Source organism: Lycium barbarum, chromosome 2 (assembly GCF_019175385.1).
Source record: "Lycium barbarum isolate Lr01 chromosome 2, ASM1917538v2, whole genome shotgun sequence".
Taxonomy (NCBI): Eukaryota; Viridiplantae; Streptophyta; class Magnoliopsida; order Solanales; family Solanaceae; genus Lycium; species Lycium barbarum.
Window position 1 is genome coordinate 72,730,751 of NC_083338.1, and position 16,888 is coordinate 72,747,638.

Below are 16,888 nucleotides of genomic sequence, written 5' to 3' on the forward strand. Positions count from 1 at the left end.
AGCAGTGTTTATGGATTTGATGAATCGGACATTCAGGCAATTTCTAGACATGTTCGTGATTGTATTTATTGATGACATTCTGGTTTATTCGCGATCGGAAGAAGAGCATTTAGATCATCTGAGAACAGTACTCGACACACTCCAGCAACAGAAATTATATGCTAAGTTCTCCAAATGTGAATTCTGGTTGACTTCAGTAGAATTCTTGGGGCATATCGTCAGAGCAGATGGTATTCGGGTTGATACACAGAAGATCGAGGCTGTAAAGAATTGGCCTAGGCCTACGACGCCAACTGAGGTACGCAGTTTTCTGGGACTAGCAGGGTATTATAAGAGATTTGTGGAGAATTTGCTTCAATTTCAGCACAATTAACGAAGCTAACTCAGAAGGAAGTGAAGTTCCAGTGGACTGATGCTTGTGAACGCAGCTTCCAGTTGCTAAAAGAAAATTTGATTACAGCTCCAGTTCTAACTCTTCCCGAGGGGCCAGACGGGTATGTTATCTATTGTGATGCTTCCGGTATTGGGTTAGGTTGCGTATTAATGCAGCATGGTCGAGTTATAGCCTATGCCTCCCGGCAGCTCAGACCGCACGAGAGAAATTATCCTACTCATGACCTGGAATTAGCAGCGGTAATTCATGCTTTGAAGATATGGCGGCATTACTTATATGGTGTTCATGTTGATATTTATACGGATCACAAAAGCCTTCAGTACATTTTTAAACAAAAGGAGTTGAATTTGCGGCAAAGAAGATGGCTCGAGTTATTGAAAGATTATGATGTTGACATTTTATATCATCCTGGGAAAGCCAATGTTGTAGCAGATGCACTTAGCCGCAAGTCTATGGGCAGTTTGATCGACGTGCAGCCAGAAAGGAAAGAATTAGTTCATGAAATTCATCAACTAGCCAGTCTTGGAGTCCGTTTGGCCGATTCTGGAAATATTGGGGTTTCTGTCTGAGAAGTTGCTGAATCATCTATTATGGAAGAAGTAAAACAACGCCAACACGAGGATCCTATTCTGGTACAGTACAAAGATGCAACCCTTGATAAGTAGAAGACTAAGTTCGAGATTACATCTGACGGAGTATTATTATATAGTGCCAGGTTATGTGTACCTGACGTTGCAGGGCTGCGGCGGCAGATTATGGGAGAGGCACATTATGCTCGGTATTCTGTTCACCCGGGGTCAACAAAAATGTACCATGATCTCCGATGTTTATATTGGTGGGACGGTATGAAAAGAGACATTGCAGAGTTCGTTGCTCAGTGTCTAAATTGTCAACAGGTCAAGATCGAGCATCAGAAACCTGGTGGACTGTTACAGGAAATGGAAATTCCAGCTTAGAAATGGGAAATAATTAATATGGATTTCATTACAGGTTTACCGCGCACTCCACGAAGGTATGATTCCATATGGGTTATTGTTGATAGGCTGACAAAATCAGCCCATTTTCTTCCGTTCAGGACCACCTATTCGGCTGAGGATTATGCCTGGTTGTATATTAAAGAGATAGTAAGGTTTCACGGAGTTCCTATATCTATTATATCCGACAGAGGTACTCAGTTTACAGCTAATTTCTGGAAGTCATTTCAGGAGGGATTATAGACTCAGGTGAGTCTTAGCACCGCATTCCATCCTCAGTCTGACGGACAGGCCGAGCGTACTATTCAGACGCTGGAAGATATGCTACGGGCCTGTGTTATTGATTTCAGAGGTAGCTGGGAAGATCATTTGCCGCTTATTGAATTCTCTTATAATAATAGTTATCATTCCAGCATCCAGATGGCACCGTATGAAGCCCTATATGGTAGAAAATGCAGATCTCCGATTGGTTGGTTCGATGTGGGCGAAACTAAGTTAATTGGTCCAGATGTGATCCAGCAAGCAGTTGATCAGGTGAAACTCATTCGGGAACGGTTATTAGCAGCCCAGAGTCGACAGAAATCATATGCAGATAAACGAAGTCGACCTTTAGAATTCCAGATTAGCGATTGGGTATTTCTGAAAGTGTCACCTATGAAAGGTGTAATGAGATTCGGCAGGAAAGGAAAGCTCAGTCTGAGATATATTGGGCCTTATCAGATTATTCAGAAAAATAGGCAAGGTCACCTACGAGTTAGACTTACCATCCGATCTAGAAGCAGTACATCAGGTATTTCATGTATCAATGCTCCGCAAATGTATTGGCGATCCTTCCAAAATATTTCCCGTGGAAGATATTCAGGTGACAAAGGAGCTGTCCTACGAAGAACAGCCAGTAGCCATCCTGGATCGTCAGGTAAGGAGACTGCGCACCAAAGATGTGCCTTCCGTTAAGGTCTTATGTCGGAACAATAACCGAGAGGAAATGACCTGGGAAGTAGAAGACGAGATAAAGAAGAAATATCCCCACTTGTTTCCTATGGCCACAGGTAATCTAAATTCCTCAAATGGTTATACTGATCGGTGAATGAATTCTATGTGTTGTCCATAAAAAGAAACTCCCCCGAAATGCTTGCAAGACCTTATAAGACTAGTTTAACATTCGAGAACGAATGTTCCAAAGGGGGGGAGGATGTTATATCCCGTATTTTGTACCTTCGGATAATTTGAGAAAATTGTGACTAGTGAGAGATAGGGCAATATTTTTTATCTTATTTAATCCATAAGTTGTTCATAAAAATATTGATGCGGAAATATCGAGGAAGGCTAAGGGCAAAATTAGAAATTTGGAAAATAGTTTCATGAATTACAATAAATTGGACATGAAACAATTGGGCTTGAAAAAACAAAGAGGCCAAAGGTGGCCGGCCATAGGGGGAATGGACCAAGGCACATGCAAAAATTTAAATCCTAGTAAATAAAAAGAGAAAAGGGGCCACTATTATTCATCTTCATGAACCTTCAAGAGAAAGAGAGATTGAGAGCAAGAAAAAAAAGACCTCTCGGCCAAGCAAAAAAAAAAAAGGAAAAAATTGAAGCCTTCCATCTTTGATCCAAAAAATTATTTCTTCTTGTATTCCTACTAATTCGAAGACCCTCTTTAACGTGCTATAATTATTGAAAGAAGAAAGCCACTCTTTGTTGCTAGTCCAAATTCTAGTCAAGTGGAAAAATTGAAGAAAAAGGTAAGAATTTCTATTCTTTTATATGTTATGGAAGGTTTATGTATGTTGTAGTAAGTAGAATTGAATAAAAACTATGGAAATAATATGTGTTGTGTGTGGGTCGTGTGGGTGTGTGTATGGAGTGGTGGCCGTGTGGTGTTAAATGGTGGAGGAAAGGTGAAATAATTTTATTTAGCATGCTAGTTGTGTTGTTGTGGCCCCTATGATGTAAATAGAAATTAATGGTTCAAGTCGGCATTGAAATTGGTTGTAGGAATTAATGTGATTTTAATATGGTTTTACGTAATTGTGAAAATGAAGTTGCTAAAGTGTAAATTGTTGTTGTTGTTGTAGTTTATGAATTTGAAGTAAGAAAATATGTTGTTGTGGCTTTTGTTGCATTTGTATAGTTTCGGGTGGAGCGGAGTTTGGTTGGATCGTTTTGAATGTTATGCGGGTTACTAATGTTAGAATATGCTCCAAATTGATTGTTGGTATTGTTGAAATGATTGTTGGTATGGTTGTTGATAAATTTGGCCGAGTCAAAATCTCGGGGTTGTTGTATTTACAGGGGAGATGCTGCCGAAATTTCTGTAGACAAGTACTAGTTAGAATTGAAATTCTAAGTACTTGTAGCTAATGTTTTGTAATTAATAACGTTATTATAGATCTTGGGGAGCCCGAGACATGAGTTGCGATTAGCTTAGGAGGCGAGAGAGGTATGTAAGGCCTAACCTTTTCTTCTTTGGCATGATCCTTATGAAATAAAGATATGAGGTATATGTATGATTTCGGAAATATTCTTATTCTTAGAGCCATTAGGATGGCTAACGTTCTTGATTTCCATAAGTTGATTCGTATGATTTTAATACATGTCTATAATGTCTCAAGTTTGGCCAATATGTTTCCGAATGGCCTTCGAGAAATGAATGATTTGACTAAAGTTCTGAACTTTCAAATACTAACACGATCAATTATTCCATCGAGTCTTTGACATATTTTGATAAGTACATATGATTTCAAAGTTCTGTACTTCAAACGCTCGTAACTTTCTTATACTAAATCGGATTGACTCGAAACTTGTTTCTGAGCCTTCAGGGGTCGGTAAGTATATATATATATATCCGTTGAGTCTCGATTTATGTGCATATGGTTTCTCACTACTCTGCTCGTGCATACTACTATGATATCGTTCACCGGATCCTGGGCCGGTTTTGTTATCGTGCGCACTATGTTATATTCGGCAGTATGATGTGTTACGGTTCCCGAATCCCTTGCCATAGGGCCGGGTACCGCTTATATACGGCGTTATGATGTGATATGGCATATGATGTGTTGTGATGTTGTGATATGTTATGATGATACGATATGGTCGGGGTTGTACGGAGATTTGAAACCTTCTGGAGTATGATGTGTTGTGGCGCCAGCGTCGGAGTGGCGACCACGTTCCTAAGCCTTATGCATGACTTTTATTTGCATTATTTTGCTTTCAGAACAGGCTTTGATATACTGATTCTGTATTCATTTTCCATACTTCGGATTTCAGTTATGATTCAGATTATTGTATTCCATGCTTTACATACTCAGTACATATTTCGTGCTGACCCCCTTTCTTCGGGGGCTGCGTTTCATGCCCGCAGGTACAGACACTCGACTTGGTGACCCGTCAGCTTAGTATACATATTCTGTTACTTTGGAGTGCTCCTTTTGTTTCCGGAGCCCACATTCGGGTATAGACTTTTCCATTGTATATATGTATGTATATATATGACTATTTGGGGTACGGCGGGGCCCTGTCCCGTCATATGTTTCTGTTGTGGTTTGTAGAGGCCTGTAGACATATATGTGGGTCAAGGGTCATTATTGTTCGTTTATGTCTGTGATTTGTGTCTTAAGCGGTTCCGTTTGCTGTGATGGCCGAAACGGCCCATATGTATGTGTATGGATGTATATATTTGGGCGACGTGTTTTCCGCCAGCCTCGTCGGCTTCTGTATGACATTTTGTTATATATGACCGCTTAAGACGACATCTGATTCCAGTATCTGTATAGCTTAAGGTATGCTGAATACGGATAAGTCTTTGATATATCGATTTGGTAAGTGAGTGTGTATGGGTGTCCAGCTAGGGCACTAGTCACGGTCCACGGGGTTGGGTCGTGACACCATGAAACGGAGAAAGCCAGGACATACCGAATATAATATCAAAGTCCACCATATCCAGAATCATCAAATCTACCCAGGTGTCATACCCCATAAAAGTAAATAAAGAAGACCGGTAGACTCAATCAACAACCACAGAATCTCCGAATGGAGTAGACACATAAGCATGTATGTCTATGCTATCACAGGGTAAATCCCGACCAACGACATGAAATGTAGATACATACGAATAAGTGGATCCAGGATCAAATAACACAGATACTGCTCTATGACGGACATAAATAGTACCTGAGATCGCATCATCTAAGGCCACTGCCTTAGGCCTACCAGGAAATGAGTAACAATGGGCTCCACCACGCCCAACCTGGGATCCCCCTCTCGAACTCTGAGTACCGCCTCTAGTTCGCTGGGACCAACCTTTTGAACCATGGGAAATACCGCGGCCTGAGTGAGCACTGCCTCTATGAGAGGTCCCTCCTCGACCACCGGATGATACAAAAGTCCTCGGCGGTTGATAATCTCGCCTAGATCGGGGACATCTCTTGGCAATATGCCCAACCTCCCCACAAGAGAAACAGGTAAGAGGAATCGAATGCTGAAACCCAGAAACTGAAGACCCGAACGAAGCAGTCCTGTCCACTGGTTGAGAGAATGAAATCTCAGGAGCTCTCTGTCTAGGTGGCTCACTAGAGGAAGCTGGTAATGCTGAATGGACGGGACGATCGGAATAGGGCTTTGGTGGCCTAAAAAACTGACCGACGCCCCTCGTACCAGAACCCCCAAAGCTGCCAATCTGACGTGGCCTCTTGTCACCACCACTAAAAGGACGGGCCTTGGTGCCCTCTACCATCGAAGCATGCTCAATAATGGACAGGAAGGAAGCCCCCATAGACTCTATCTGGAGGCAAGGAATCTGTAGAGAGCCCACTAGTCCTCCAATAAAGTGTCTGATCCTATCAGCCTCGATAGGAATCAACGGAGTAGAGTATCGGGCCAAATAGAGGAACCGGGTCACATAAGAGTCCAAGGACATACCCTTCTGCTCAAGGTGTAGAAACGGCTCTCTACGAGCCTCTCTCAAAGATTGGGGCACATACTTCTCAAGGAAGGCCCGGTAGAACTGAGTCCAAGTCAACGGAGGAGAACCCTCAGGTCTATACGACACGAAATACCTCCACCACGTCTTCACATCGCTGCGAAACTGGTAGGACACATAATCAACGCCGTGGGTCTCCACTATCCCCATACGGTGCAGCAATTCATTCATATCAAGAATAAACTCATAGGCATCCTCAAACGAAGTACTAGAGAACCTCGGTGACTCTATTCCTCAACCTCCCCACAAGATCTTAATCAACAGCAGTTATAATGGCGCCATCCATGGGCCTAATATCCTCCCTAGGAGCGGGCATAGCATCAATGCGGGGAGCCATAGTTGCTGCGGGATGTGCTACTCGCGTGGGTCCCTGCTCAGGGGTTCGTGCCCCAACCCTAGTCTGTGAACCCCGCCTCTGGGAGTAGTAACACCGACGGCCGCCTGCTGGCCATCACGAGACTCTACTAGACACGCTATTGTATTAAAGACCGGGTAACCTAGGGCTCTGATACTAACTTGTCATCACCCATTTTAGCCTAGGTCATGCGGGCAACTGCCATTCCCTCCTCGGTAGGCGAACCCTTAACTCAACGTTTACGATCAATACATATAATAAAAAGCGAAAGAAGTAAATGACGTAAGTCTCACGATATAGTATAATATAGAACAGTGCGGAAGAAAATGAAACCACCCCAGTATCTGGTCTGGTTAGACAAGAGCGTCTAAATCCGAATAGTAATACATAAAGTGTCTCAAATCATGTCTTGAAGGGAAAGTAAGACATGAACAATAGAAGAGTCTTCGAGGTCAGCGGACGCCATGCTCACCCTGGAAAACTCAAGTGGAAGCTGAGGAGTCAATCAGCCACGAGTCAGAGAAGTAGATCCGGCCTGATACTCTGCATTCATAAAAGAATGCAGCAAGTGCAGGTCAGTACAAACAACAGTATTGGTAGGCATCATAGGCTGACTAAGCATAGTTAACGCAATTCAGAGAATAACGTAGATAAACAAGTAGAACAATCAAGCATGAAACAATATAATCGTAACCGAGTATCTATCAACACCTTTGTAAGTGTCTAACCCCAATATAATAAGTCTGAGTATATCAATCCCTAGAATAATCAACAACACAATTCACCACAATATCGTCATCACGACATCTCACTCAAGTCATAATGCAATGCAATGCAATAATGGTATGAATGTGATGCCATGCCATGCTATGCAAATGAGATGTACACATGTACTCCGGACAGAAATATCGACGTCTCGGCAGCACAACCCAGTGTGACTTGCGAAGTCTAAGTGTAATCCGTTCCGGATCTTTGCCAAACAGACAGACAGGACCCTGGCTAATTGCTCACAGGGGGAGTCTCACCGGAACCACTCTGGGGGACCTGCGGAGACCATGCACTATAATAGAATCTGGGATAACATCGGAAACGGCCATGCACAATGATGCCCAAATATAACCATCGGACATCGGCCTCATAACAATCACTCAAAAGCATTGTCAAATATCAGTTTCATAAATCAACGATTTCGGAATTGAACCTCGGACATCGGCCTCCTCACAATCACTCAAGTAAAAAAGTTTAGCAAGTATCAGTTTCATATAAACAGCGATTCCGGAATGGATATTCGGACATCGCCCTTTTTCATAATCACTCAAGTAAAAGAGTTTATCAAATATCAGTTTCGCTCAATCAACGATACCGGATCATCATCGGATATCGGCCATGCATGATAATATGAGAGAATGCGTGCAATGCATGTCATTCATCAACAAGTAAGCTCAATATTTAAAAAAACAAAATGAACTATAAATTATTTAATATATTTTAAAATTAAAACAGACTTAGTCCATCGGTTTTTAATTATTTAATTTTCTTTAATAACACTGACGTCCCACGTCGATTTTGTTGTAAAATATTTGGCAGAATTATAAGCGCCAATTTTCGTACAAAAACCGACGTGGTCCGTCAGTTTTTTAATAAAATGAAAAATAATTACTATTCTTCAAAACCGATGGACTGTGTCGGTTTATTGAAGCGACACAGTCTATCGGTTTTAGACAGTTTTTAGTAGTGTTTGTCCCTCATTGGTGAGGCAAAGCAAACTTTGTGAGCTTAAATAGAGAAGCACATCTTCTAGCTCATAAAGAATTGAGAAGAGAGTCTCCTCTCACGCAGCCGTAGTCGCTCCACTCGGCTTCGACTTCGGATTTGAATTTGAATTTGGTCAAGCGATCTGATTGATTGATAATCTTTTTGGACCAAATTGATTTTCTACTTTCATTTTTAATTTCCTTTTTCTGATATTAAATCACGCGTAATTTTAAGTCGCAGATTTATTTTTCTTTTCCCAAGGTCATTTTCGAATGGGAAACTCACGATCAAGAAAGACACCTTCTTTCTGAATATATGTCTTTTCACATGTTCGGCTCCAGCTGTTGGCGATAACATTTTCAAAGGCTTTTGCCTCATTTCACGCACTGAAATCACAAAATTATTTTCGGAAAATTTATCTTCTTCATACCCTAGTCTCATTTTTCAAAGAGAAAAGTAAGTGTCGTGTGACTTGTTTTCGTTTGTTGAGTTCGCTAAAGTTCTGTAATTTCGATTGCCGTATTGTAGAATATAGTTTCGTCCTATCATGGGAGGAATTAATCCAAACGTTTGAAAATTGTTAGGGGCTTATATTCCTTAAGGAAACACAATTTTTTGTGGGTTCGAAACTAAACTTATTTTAACGTTTTCTGTTTTCTCAATATATAATTTGAATACAGGGATAACCGAAGGAAGTTGTTCTCGATGGTGGAGCTTTGACTGCAACTAGTCCGGTGTTGTTCGAGTCATACGACGTTGCCGGATAGTTTATTCTGGAGGGGATAAGTCAAGAGTTATACTTCTGGATCGGTGAATATTATACCGTAATGGGCTTGAATCTCCTTAAGAGAGGAAGATATCAACGACTCAGCTTGAAGAATATTTTTTCTTTATTTTTGTTCATTTTATTTTTCAATTATAGATTATTGTATTTCAGCAACAGGTTTGAAACACAATAGATGGATAAAGGTGAGAACTCTAAAAGAAACGAAATTATCCCACTATGATGGTTGAACAAAACATGTAGTCTTTAAAAAGGGTTTAATCCCTTGCAATAATAAAGAATGGAATGGTTTAATTCTGCAATGAGGAAGACAAAGTTGGAACAAACAGGGTGGTTGAAACAAAAAGCCTGTGCGTATTCAAAAAGTCGAATTGCTTGGGAATAGTCTCTTAAACAACTAGGGGAGAATCGCTTGGGACGCACAGGCTCAATACTTAACTACGTTTTTAGATAAAACAGTAGACAGTTAAAGCTGATATTTGTATGTTCGCCTAGAATCAAAAGAACATATGACTTGCATTCTAATTTTGGATATTAACTTACAATGTTTTGGAACAAAAAATTCAGTTATGGATCTTGTATGGTTGGCAACCGATACACTATTTATATCCATGACGACCATCAGATTTTTCAAAACATCAATCCCCTTTGGTGTCATATCCTTCAATATAACATTTAAAAAAATTGAAAAAAAAGGTAAGCTAATTCATTTAACCCTGCCTTAAAAAATAGCTACATTTTCATAAAGAAGTACAGATAAATATGAAAGAAAGTCCTTCTCAGAGCACCAGAACTATTACTACAAAAGTACAAAGAGTATCCAATAAATTGTATTCTTCCAGCGATTATTAAGTCATGATTAAATCAGATATGCCAGAACCCATCTCCATATTTTTGGACTCTTACTACAAGATTACTAGGTTTTGATACCTAAAGCAACACAGTCCACAAAAATCAAAGACTAAAAAATATGCTAAGTATTGAAAAGTAAAAGCATATCCATTGCCGAATTTCACTTGAACATACTCAAGAACCCAAGTTACCATAGAACATGAACATCGTTGAGAAGAGAAACCTCTATATCGACAACATTGAACAGGCTGCTTTTTAGTTTTTAATTTCTTCTGTGAGGGCATATAATGGGACGACAACTTTTCTTACCCATTACTGCCACCTTTACAGATTCGTCACTCATTGTCCTGCCATCTGTTAATTCACTATAAATTTTCTTAACATTATCCTCTAGGCCTAAAAGGTGGATTCATAGTGTTCAACGCATTCGAAGAGATAGATTTGGACCCTTACTCGGTCTAGCTACTCCTCTTAGTTTGTATGAGTGACGATGATATGAAATCCAATCCTAACATCATATCTACCACAGGAAGACATTAATATCAGGTCATAAATTCACTTGCAAAGCAGTTCAAGCATCCTTTATTTTTTCATAAGGCAAATTAGTGCAAGCATCCTTTCTAGGTTATTATTTACCGGCTTTAAAATCTTGTCTTATACAATTGGGAACATAGTAGTTCCATCTTATATCCTAGATCAGATACTTCAGTGTGTTTCAAATTCTCTTTGAGTCATAAGAAATATGCAACATCCAAATATGAGTTCTTCGATAGCACCAGTTTATAATTTCTATGTTATGAACCCAAAATACCAACTTAGAATTCAACAGAAGCACACACATAAACATATATATAGATAATGACAATCATATATGAAGGCAAGTGTAGCTACTAGAAAGCACGAAGAACAATTCGGTGTCCAAACAAACAGAAGGGAAAATAGCAATAAACTGTTATTTTGATCAAATAAATCTTTAGAAAATAATTACTCAAGTCATGAGTAACCCATAAATACAATACTTACAGTAACTATAAACTTAAAAGTTACATGTATGACGAGATCAATAAAAGCCGTAGAAGGAGTCCTTGTCAATGCTTCAAAACATGCTTCTTTGTTGTTCAAGAGACTCGTGATCTTAGAACTACAAATGAGAATAGCTTTGTTACCAGAATGACTAATGAAAATATAGTAGCTAAATTTTTCAAAACCCACATTTGAGTACAACCTGTCACTTCATACGCTTAGACGCATTCAATTACCATAACAAAAAAAAAAGCCCCATGTATAATTAGCTTATGAGATTGGGAAAAATATCTTTTTTGTTTTCTTGCCGCCATCGTGTCACTTACAATTGAAGCAAAAACCTATTCGGGTACTTGACTCTCTCGTTATCTCAAAACAGAAAGGACGGATAAAATTTAACAGAGAAGACAGAAGAGGATAAACAGTATACCAAAGACAAATATGAAACAAAATAGAGAAATTTTGAATAAATTATGGAGAATCAAGAGGGAGAATCGCATAGATTCTTGTGGTATACGCAAGGCCAAACAATAGCACAAATCGGTACTGAAGCCCATCAAGAAGCATCGAAAAACTGACCGGCGATTTGTTGAGTTTTTGGGTGAAGGACATGTTGCATTAGATTCTATCAAAAATCCAAAATGACCTTATATATGAATTTAATTCCATTAAGCTAACATATCGAAACGTATCCTTTTCTATGTAATATAATATTTTTAGAATCATAGATTGAAGGCTCTCGTTAAAACTTGGGCTCGAAAGGTGTGATTGAAATAAATACTCCACTTTACAATATCATCTAAGATATAAGAATGGTCCTTGTGAGCTTAAATTCGTCATAAGTCATACTGTTAGAGTATGAAAGATATTCTCAATTATTTTCTTGTGGTGAAGGATTTACTGCTCTTGCTTGATCCCTACTTATAGTCAACTTCTGGAGTTGTTATAAGAAGGACGCATTAATAAATTAAGCACTTAATCATTGCTTAAGATGTTAGTTGATTCAAGGGATATACTGCATGAGATCACTTGCCTTATCTCTGATAGGATGAAATCCACTTGCATATACATCATTTTTGGAATTGGATTTTTTGTGTTATAGTAAATAAATAAGTACATTCACAGTTTTTTCTAAAATCATTAGGAAAAATAATATTTAGCATTTCATGGCTATTTAATTTATCTTTGAAATTTTGGGATGAGAATTCATTTTGTACATAAAAAGAACTATATGTAATTATCTGCATTGTAGTGTCAATATTCAATGTTTTCTTAGTAGCGTGCAATGAAATAGGTAAAATTACTACTATGTGATTGGATGATACACACACAAAAATTAAATCCCTAAATTACTACTACAAAAATAAATTTATGTTTTCAGTAACAATGGAATTTTATATGAATGAACTTTCACCCATTATTTTTTCTGAAGTCCTCGACTGAAGAGACGGGCCTTTTGACAATTATTACTGTTCTATGTGAAACGAATAATGTTGCACTATAAATCCTCAGAACCACAAAAATGCAAGTTCGATGTTCAGTTATTTAGGGTGCTGATATTCATCTCAAATGAGAAAACAAACAAAGATGCAACCAGGTGAAAAACTTGTTAAGAATTTTGTGATGCAATGTAAAGTACTTTTGGAAGAATCCAAGATGACGGATGGAACAATGAAAAAATTGCCGGAAGATGTGGTGTTTTATATATTCTTCAGGTTTCCGGTGAAATCAATTTCCCGATTCAAATGTGTTACTAAAAGTTGGTACACGCTCATACAATCATTCAATTTCATCAATCTACATCTCAACCGCACCACTACCACCAAAGATGAATTCATTCTTATCAAAAGATCCTTTAAAGAAACCAAAGGATTTAAAACTGTTTTGTCTTTTCTCCTCAGTGCTGATGGCGAAGATGATCTTGATCCTATTTCCAGGGATATAGCTGTGCCATATCTGTGCACCAGTTATGGTAGTATCTGTCATCAGCTCAATGGTCCTTGTCATGGTTTGATTTTTTTAACTGACTTCACCAACATTGTAATATTAAACCCAGCTACTAGAAATTATAGGCTGCTCCCACCCAGCCATATTGGTTGCCCACGTGGTTTCTATCGTTCTATTGGCGGTGTTGGATTTGGCTATGACTCAATTCAAAAGAAATACAAGGTAGTTACAATTTCAGAAGTTTTCGGGGAACCTCCATTCAATGATCCTAGTGTGGTAGAGTGGAAAGGTGAGGTTTATGACTCGAGCATTGATTCTTGGAGAGAACATCAAGAGTTGCCCTGGCGTTATAATTTCCCTTATTCTGAAATATTTTATAAGGGAGCCTTTCATTGGTATGCCCACAGAAAAATTGTGATAATTCTTTGTTTTGATATAAGTACTGAAATTTTTCGCACCATGCAAGTGCCTGAAACTTGTGCAGAATATGATGAAAAATGTCATAGCCTTGTAGTCTTAGATGAGTCTCTAACATTTATTTGTTACCCTGACCCAGGGAGGGAAAGTAGTCCAATACAAGAAACAACTAAAATTTGGATAATGGAGGAGTACAGTGTAAATGAGTCTTGGATTAAGAAATATACAATTAGATCTCCTCCTATTGAGTCCCCCTTGGTAGTTTGGAAAGATCGTCTAATGCTTCTTCGAGACAAAAGTGGACTTCTGATTTCATATCTAGAATCTAATAAAATCAAGGAATTCAAGTTAGATGGTTATCCTGGAAGTTTGAGAATAATAATTTACAAGGAAAACTTGATTCCAATTCCTACGGGTAGTACCCAAGTTCAAAGTTTTAGGGAAGGTAAAACTCCTTAACTTAAGGAATCCCACCTGGTTTTGAAAAACTTTGATCTTTATGAAGATATGAACCATTAAATCTGGTTGTGGCTTGTTTTAAAATTTCTTATTGGAAATTGCTTACCATGTCCAAATACAGATCTCCTTCCTTTGCTAATTTAGTGAAAGCCAATGACTAGATCTTTTTCAAATTGTTTTCATTCTCATGTTGGTTATTCTGATCTATATATGCTTAATTTAAATTGACTAAATTTATAAGTTTCATTGAAAATATCTCTTATATTGCATAACTGGATAGTTTATCAATTTTTTAAATGAGAGAATACATAATTACCCCCTCGAACTATGAGTCTTTTTTCAAAGTGACACTGGAACTTTGCGGGAGTTCTACTAGTACCCCCTTGAATAATTTTGTCACGACCCGACTAGGGGGCTGCGATGAGCACCCGGTGCTAGTCCACCCGGGCACCCCTTAGCTTACACTTATGCTTGCATTTAGGTGAGCCACATAAATAAACATACACTTCCTTTCATTTATCAAACTAGTCCCATTTGGACAACAACATCTATATGTCATCATAGGCATCCATGCCACATCAACATACATGAGCCGACAAGGCTAACAAAATGATATACAAAACATAGGCCGAAAAGGCCAAACATATCTAACCATATACACGTGACTACGAGCCTCTAAGGAGAGTATGACATAACACATGAGCGGGACAGGACCCCGCTATGCCCATAATTATATACACAAAAGAATAAGTACCCAAAAGCTATGGTTCCGAATGAAATGGAGCTCTGCTATGCAATCTCTGAGAAGCTACTATGGATCAGGCCTGTCTCCCTGCGCACCTGCGGGCATGACGCAGCGTCCACAAACAAAAGGACGTCAGTACGAAGAATGTAATGAGTATGTAAAGCATGATCAACATCGATATAGAAGCATAATAGACAACATATGAAGTAGCATAGGAGGGGGAGACATTAATATCATCATCATGGTACTTACTCGCTTTCCATAGGGATATTCCGTTTCTATTGCGTATCCGCATACATACATCCGTATCCGTACTTAATTACCCTCATAATCATTTACATCTCATATACATAACATATTCGTACTCTTAATGATGTCATATACATAGCATATATATATGTAAACATAGCGTGCCCGACATGAAGGTTCGGTGTTTCATACTACTTGGCCAACCAAGGCTCAAGGTTATATCTACCTGGCCCTACCAAGGCATCAGGGTTATCCGTACCATCTGCAGATGTGCGCGCGCGTTACGTAATCATATACATACATATACATATATTCTACCCGGCGTTATAAGCTCGGGGTTTCATTATAGCCCTTCATAGGCACACATAAGTATAGTAGCCCATAGGTACCTTTAGCATCATTATTATTATCATCATCATTACTATCATCGTCATTACTATCGTCACGCCTATATTATAGGCTTACTCGTCATATGAGGAGCGTAGTACAATCGTAGTACATATCAAGGATCATGAGCTTACGAGCTCGGAAGATCAATCATTTGAAGACAACATACTCGTATAGAGGATTTAGAAATTTGGCCAAAGAACCATGCCTTATGAAAGAAGGTTAGCCTTACATACCTTTTCGTCGCACTATTCTACGCTTGCACGTTCCCCTCCAAGGTTAGCGTTTCTACCTTCATTAAAGTCATACTATCATTAGAATCGATGATTAGCACACATGGCTGGAAAATCGGACAGTATTTCCTTTATTTATACAACATTCCTCCATATCATAATTCAACTCCCAACATCAACAATACATTCACAATATCATGACAATGACCATTAGTCATTCACATTATCCACATTCCTCAATTTACTTCCATTTTCCCATATCTATGGCTATAACACATGATTTCGTCCTTTCATATACAATGTCTAATTCATGGTCCTTCAATGTCATTTATAACCCATTCATGTCACAATATAACAATAATCATGATTCGATTCCAACTAATCCTCTAAATGGCACTATTCATCATTCATGACTCATTTCATCATGTTCTTCTACACTCCAAGTATTCAACTCTCCAATACCTTAAACATCACATAAATATCATGAATCTTACCTTAGATATTGTAGGAACAAGCTTTAGTTGATAATACTCCACTTTGAGCAAAACCCTAGTTTATCTCCATTGGGATTCCTTGACCTTGGATGATCCTTGATGGTTTTTCTTATTCTTGATTCACTTGTTTTATGTTGTTGATCACCAATTATCTTTGAACTCTTGTGAAATAAATATAGAGAGATGTTTTAGAGAGAAGGGGTGTGATGTAGAAGTGAAATAAAATAAGCCTTGGTCCCCTTATTTAATGACTTGAAAATCTGATTTGAAGTGCACAGTGGTCGTAAACATGGTTTACGGTACGTATTCCAGTTTACGGACCGTCCTTCGTGGTCGTATTTAAGCATTTCAGAACCCAAAACTCAGACTGCGTTATGGTGATTTACGACCATGGTTTACAGGCTGTAAATCACTTTACGGTCCGTATTCCAGGTCGTTTTTAACCATTTCATCAACTGGCAGAAAGTTGAAGTTTTGAATGCCAATTTACGACATGCCAGTTTACGGACCGTATACCATTTTACGGTTCGTATTACACTTTACGACCAACTGGCCAGATTGCAAATCTGCAACTTTTCACATTACTAGACTTTTCATGCTAATCATCCACATCCATTTACATACATTGCTCCTCTCATACCTTGCCTTACCTTAGCCAACTTTCTCGTCTTACATCGGATGCCTTTGAAATCTCGCCTAAGGTCATCAAACGTCATTTCTTACTCATGGAACATCATACACTCGTACTCATCACTAGTTCATTCACTTGCGTACCAACGGAAGATTTCCCGAGGTGTAGCATTCTCCCCCCTTAAGAACATTCGTCCTCGAATGTTAAA

General features: G+C 38.8%; 1 protein-coding gene across 1 annotated transcript; it reads left to right on the forward strand.

Annotated features, from left to right (window-relative positions):
* Positions 1-12,774: 12,774 nt before the first annotated feature.
* Positions 12,775-13,941, forward strand: LOC132628638 (F-box protein CPR1-like). Its single transcript, XM_060344401.1, has one exon. It carries the CDS (start codon positions 12,775-12,777, stop codon positions 13,939-13,941), a length of 1,167 nt encoding a protein of 388 aa, XP_060200384.1.
* Positions 13,942-16,888: the final 2,947 nt, after the last annotated feature.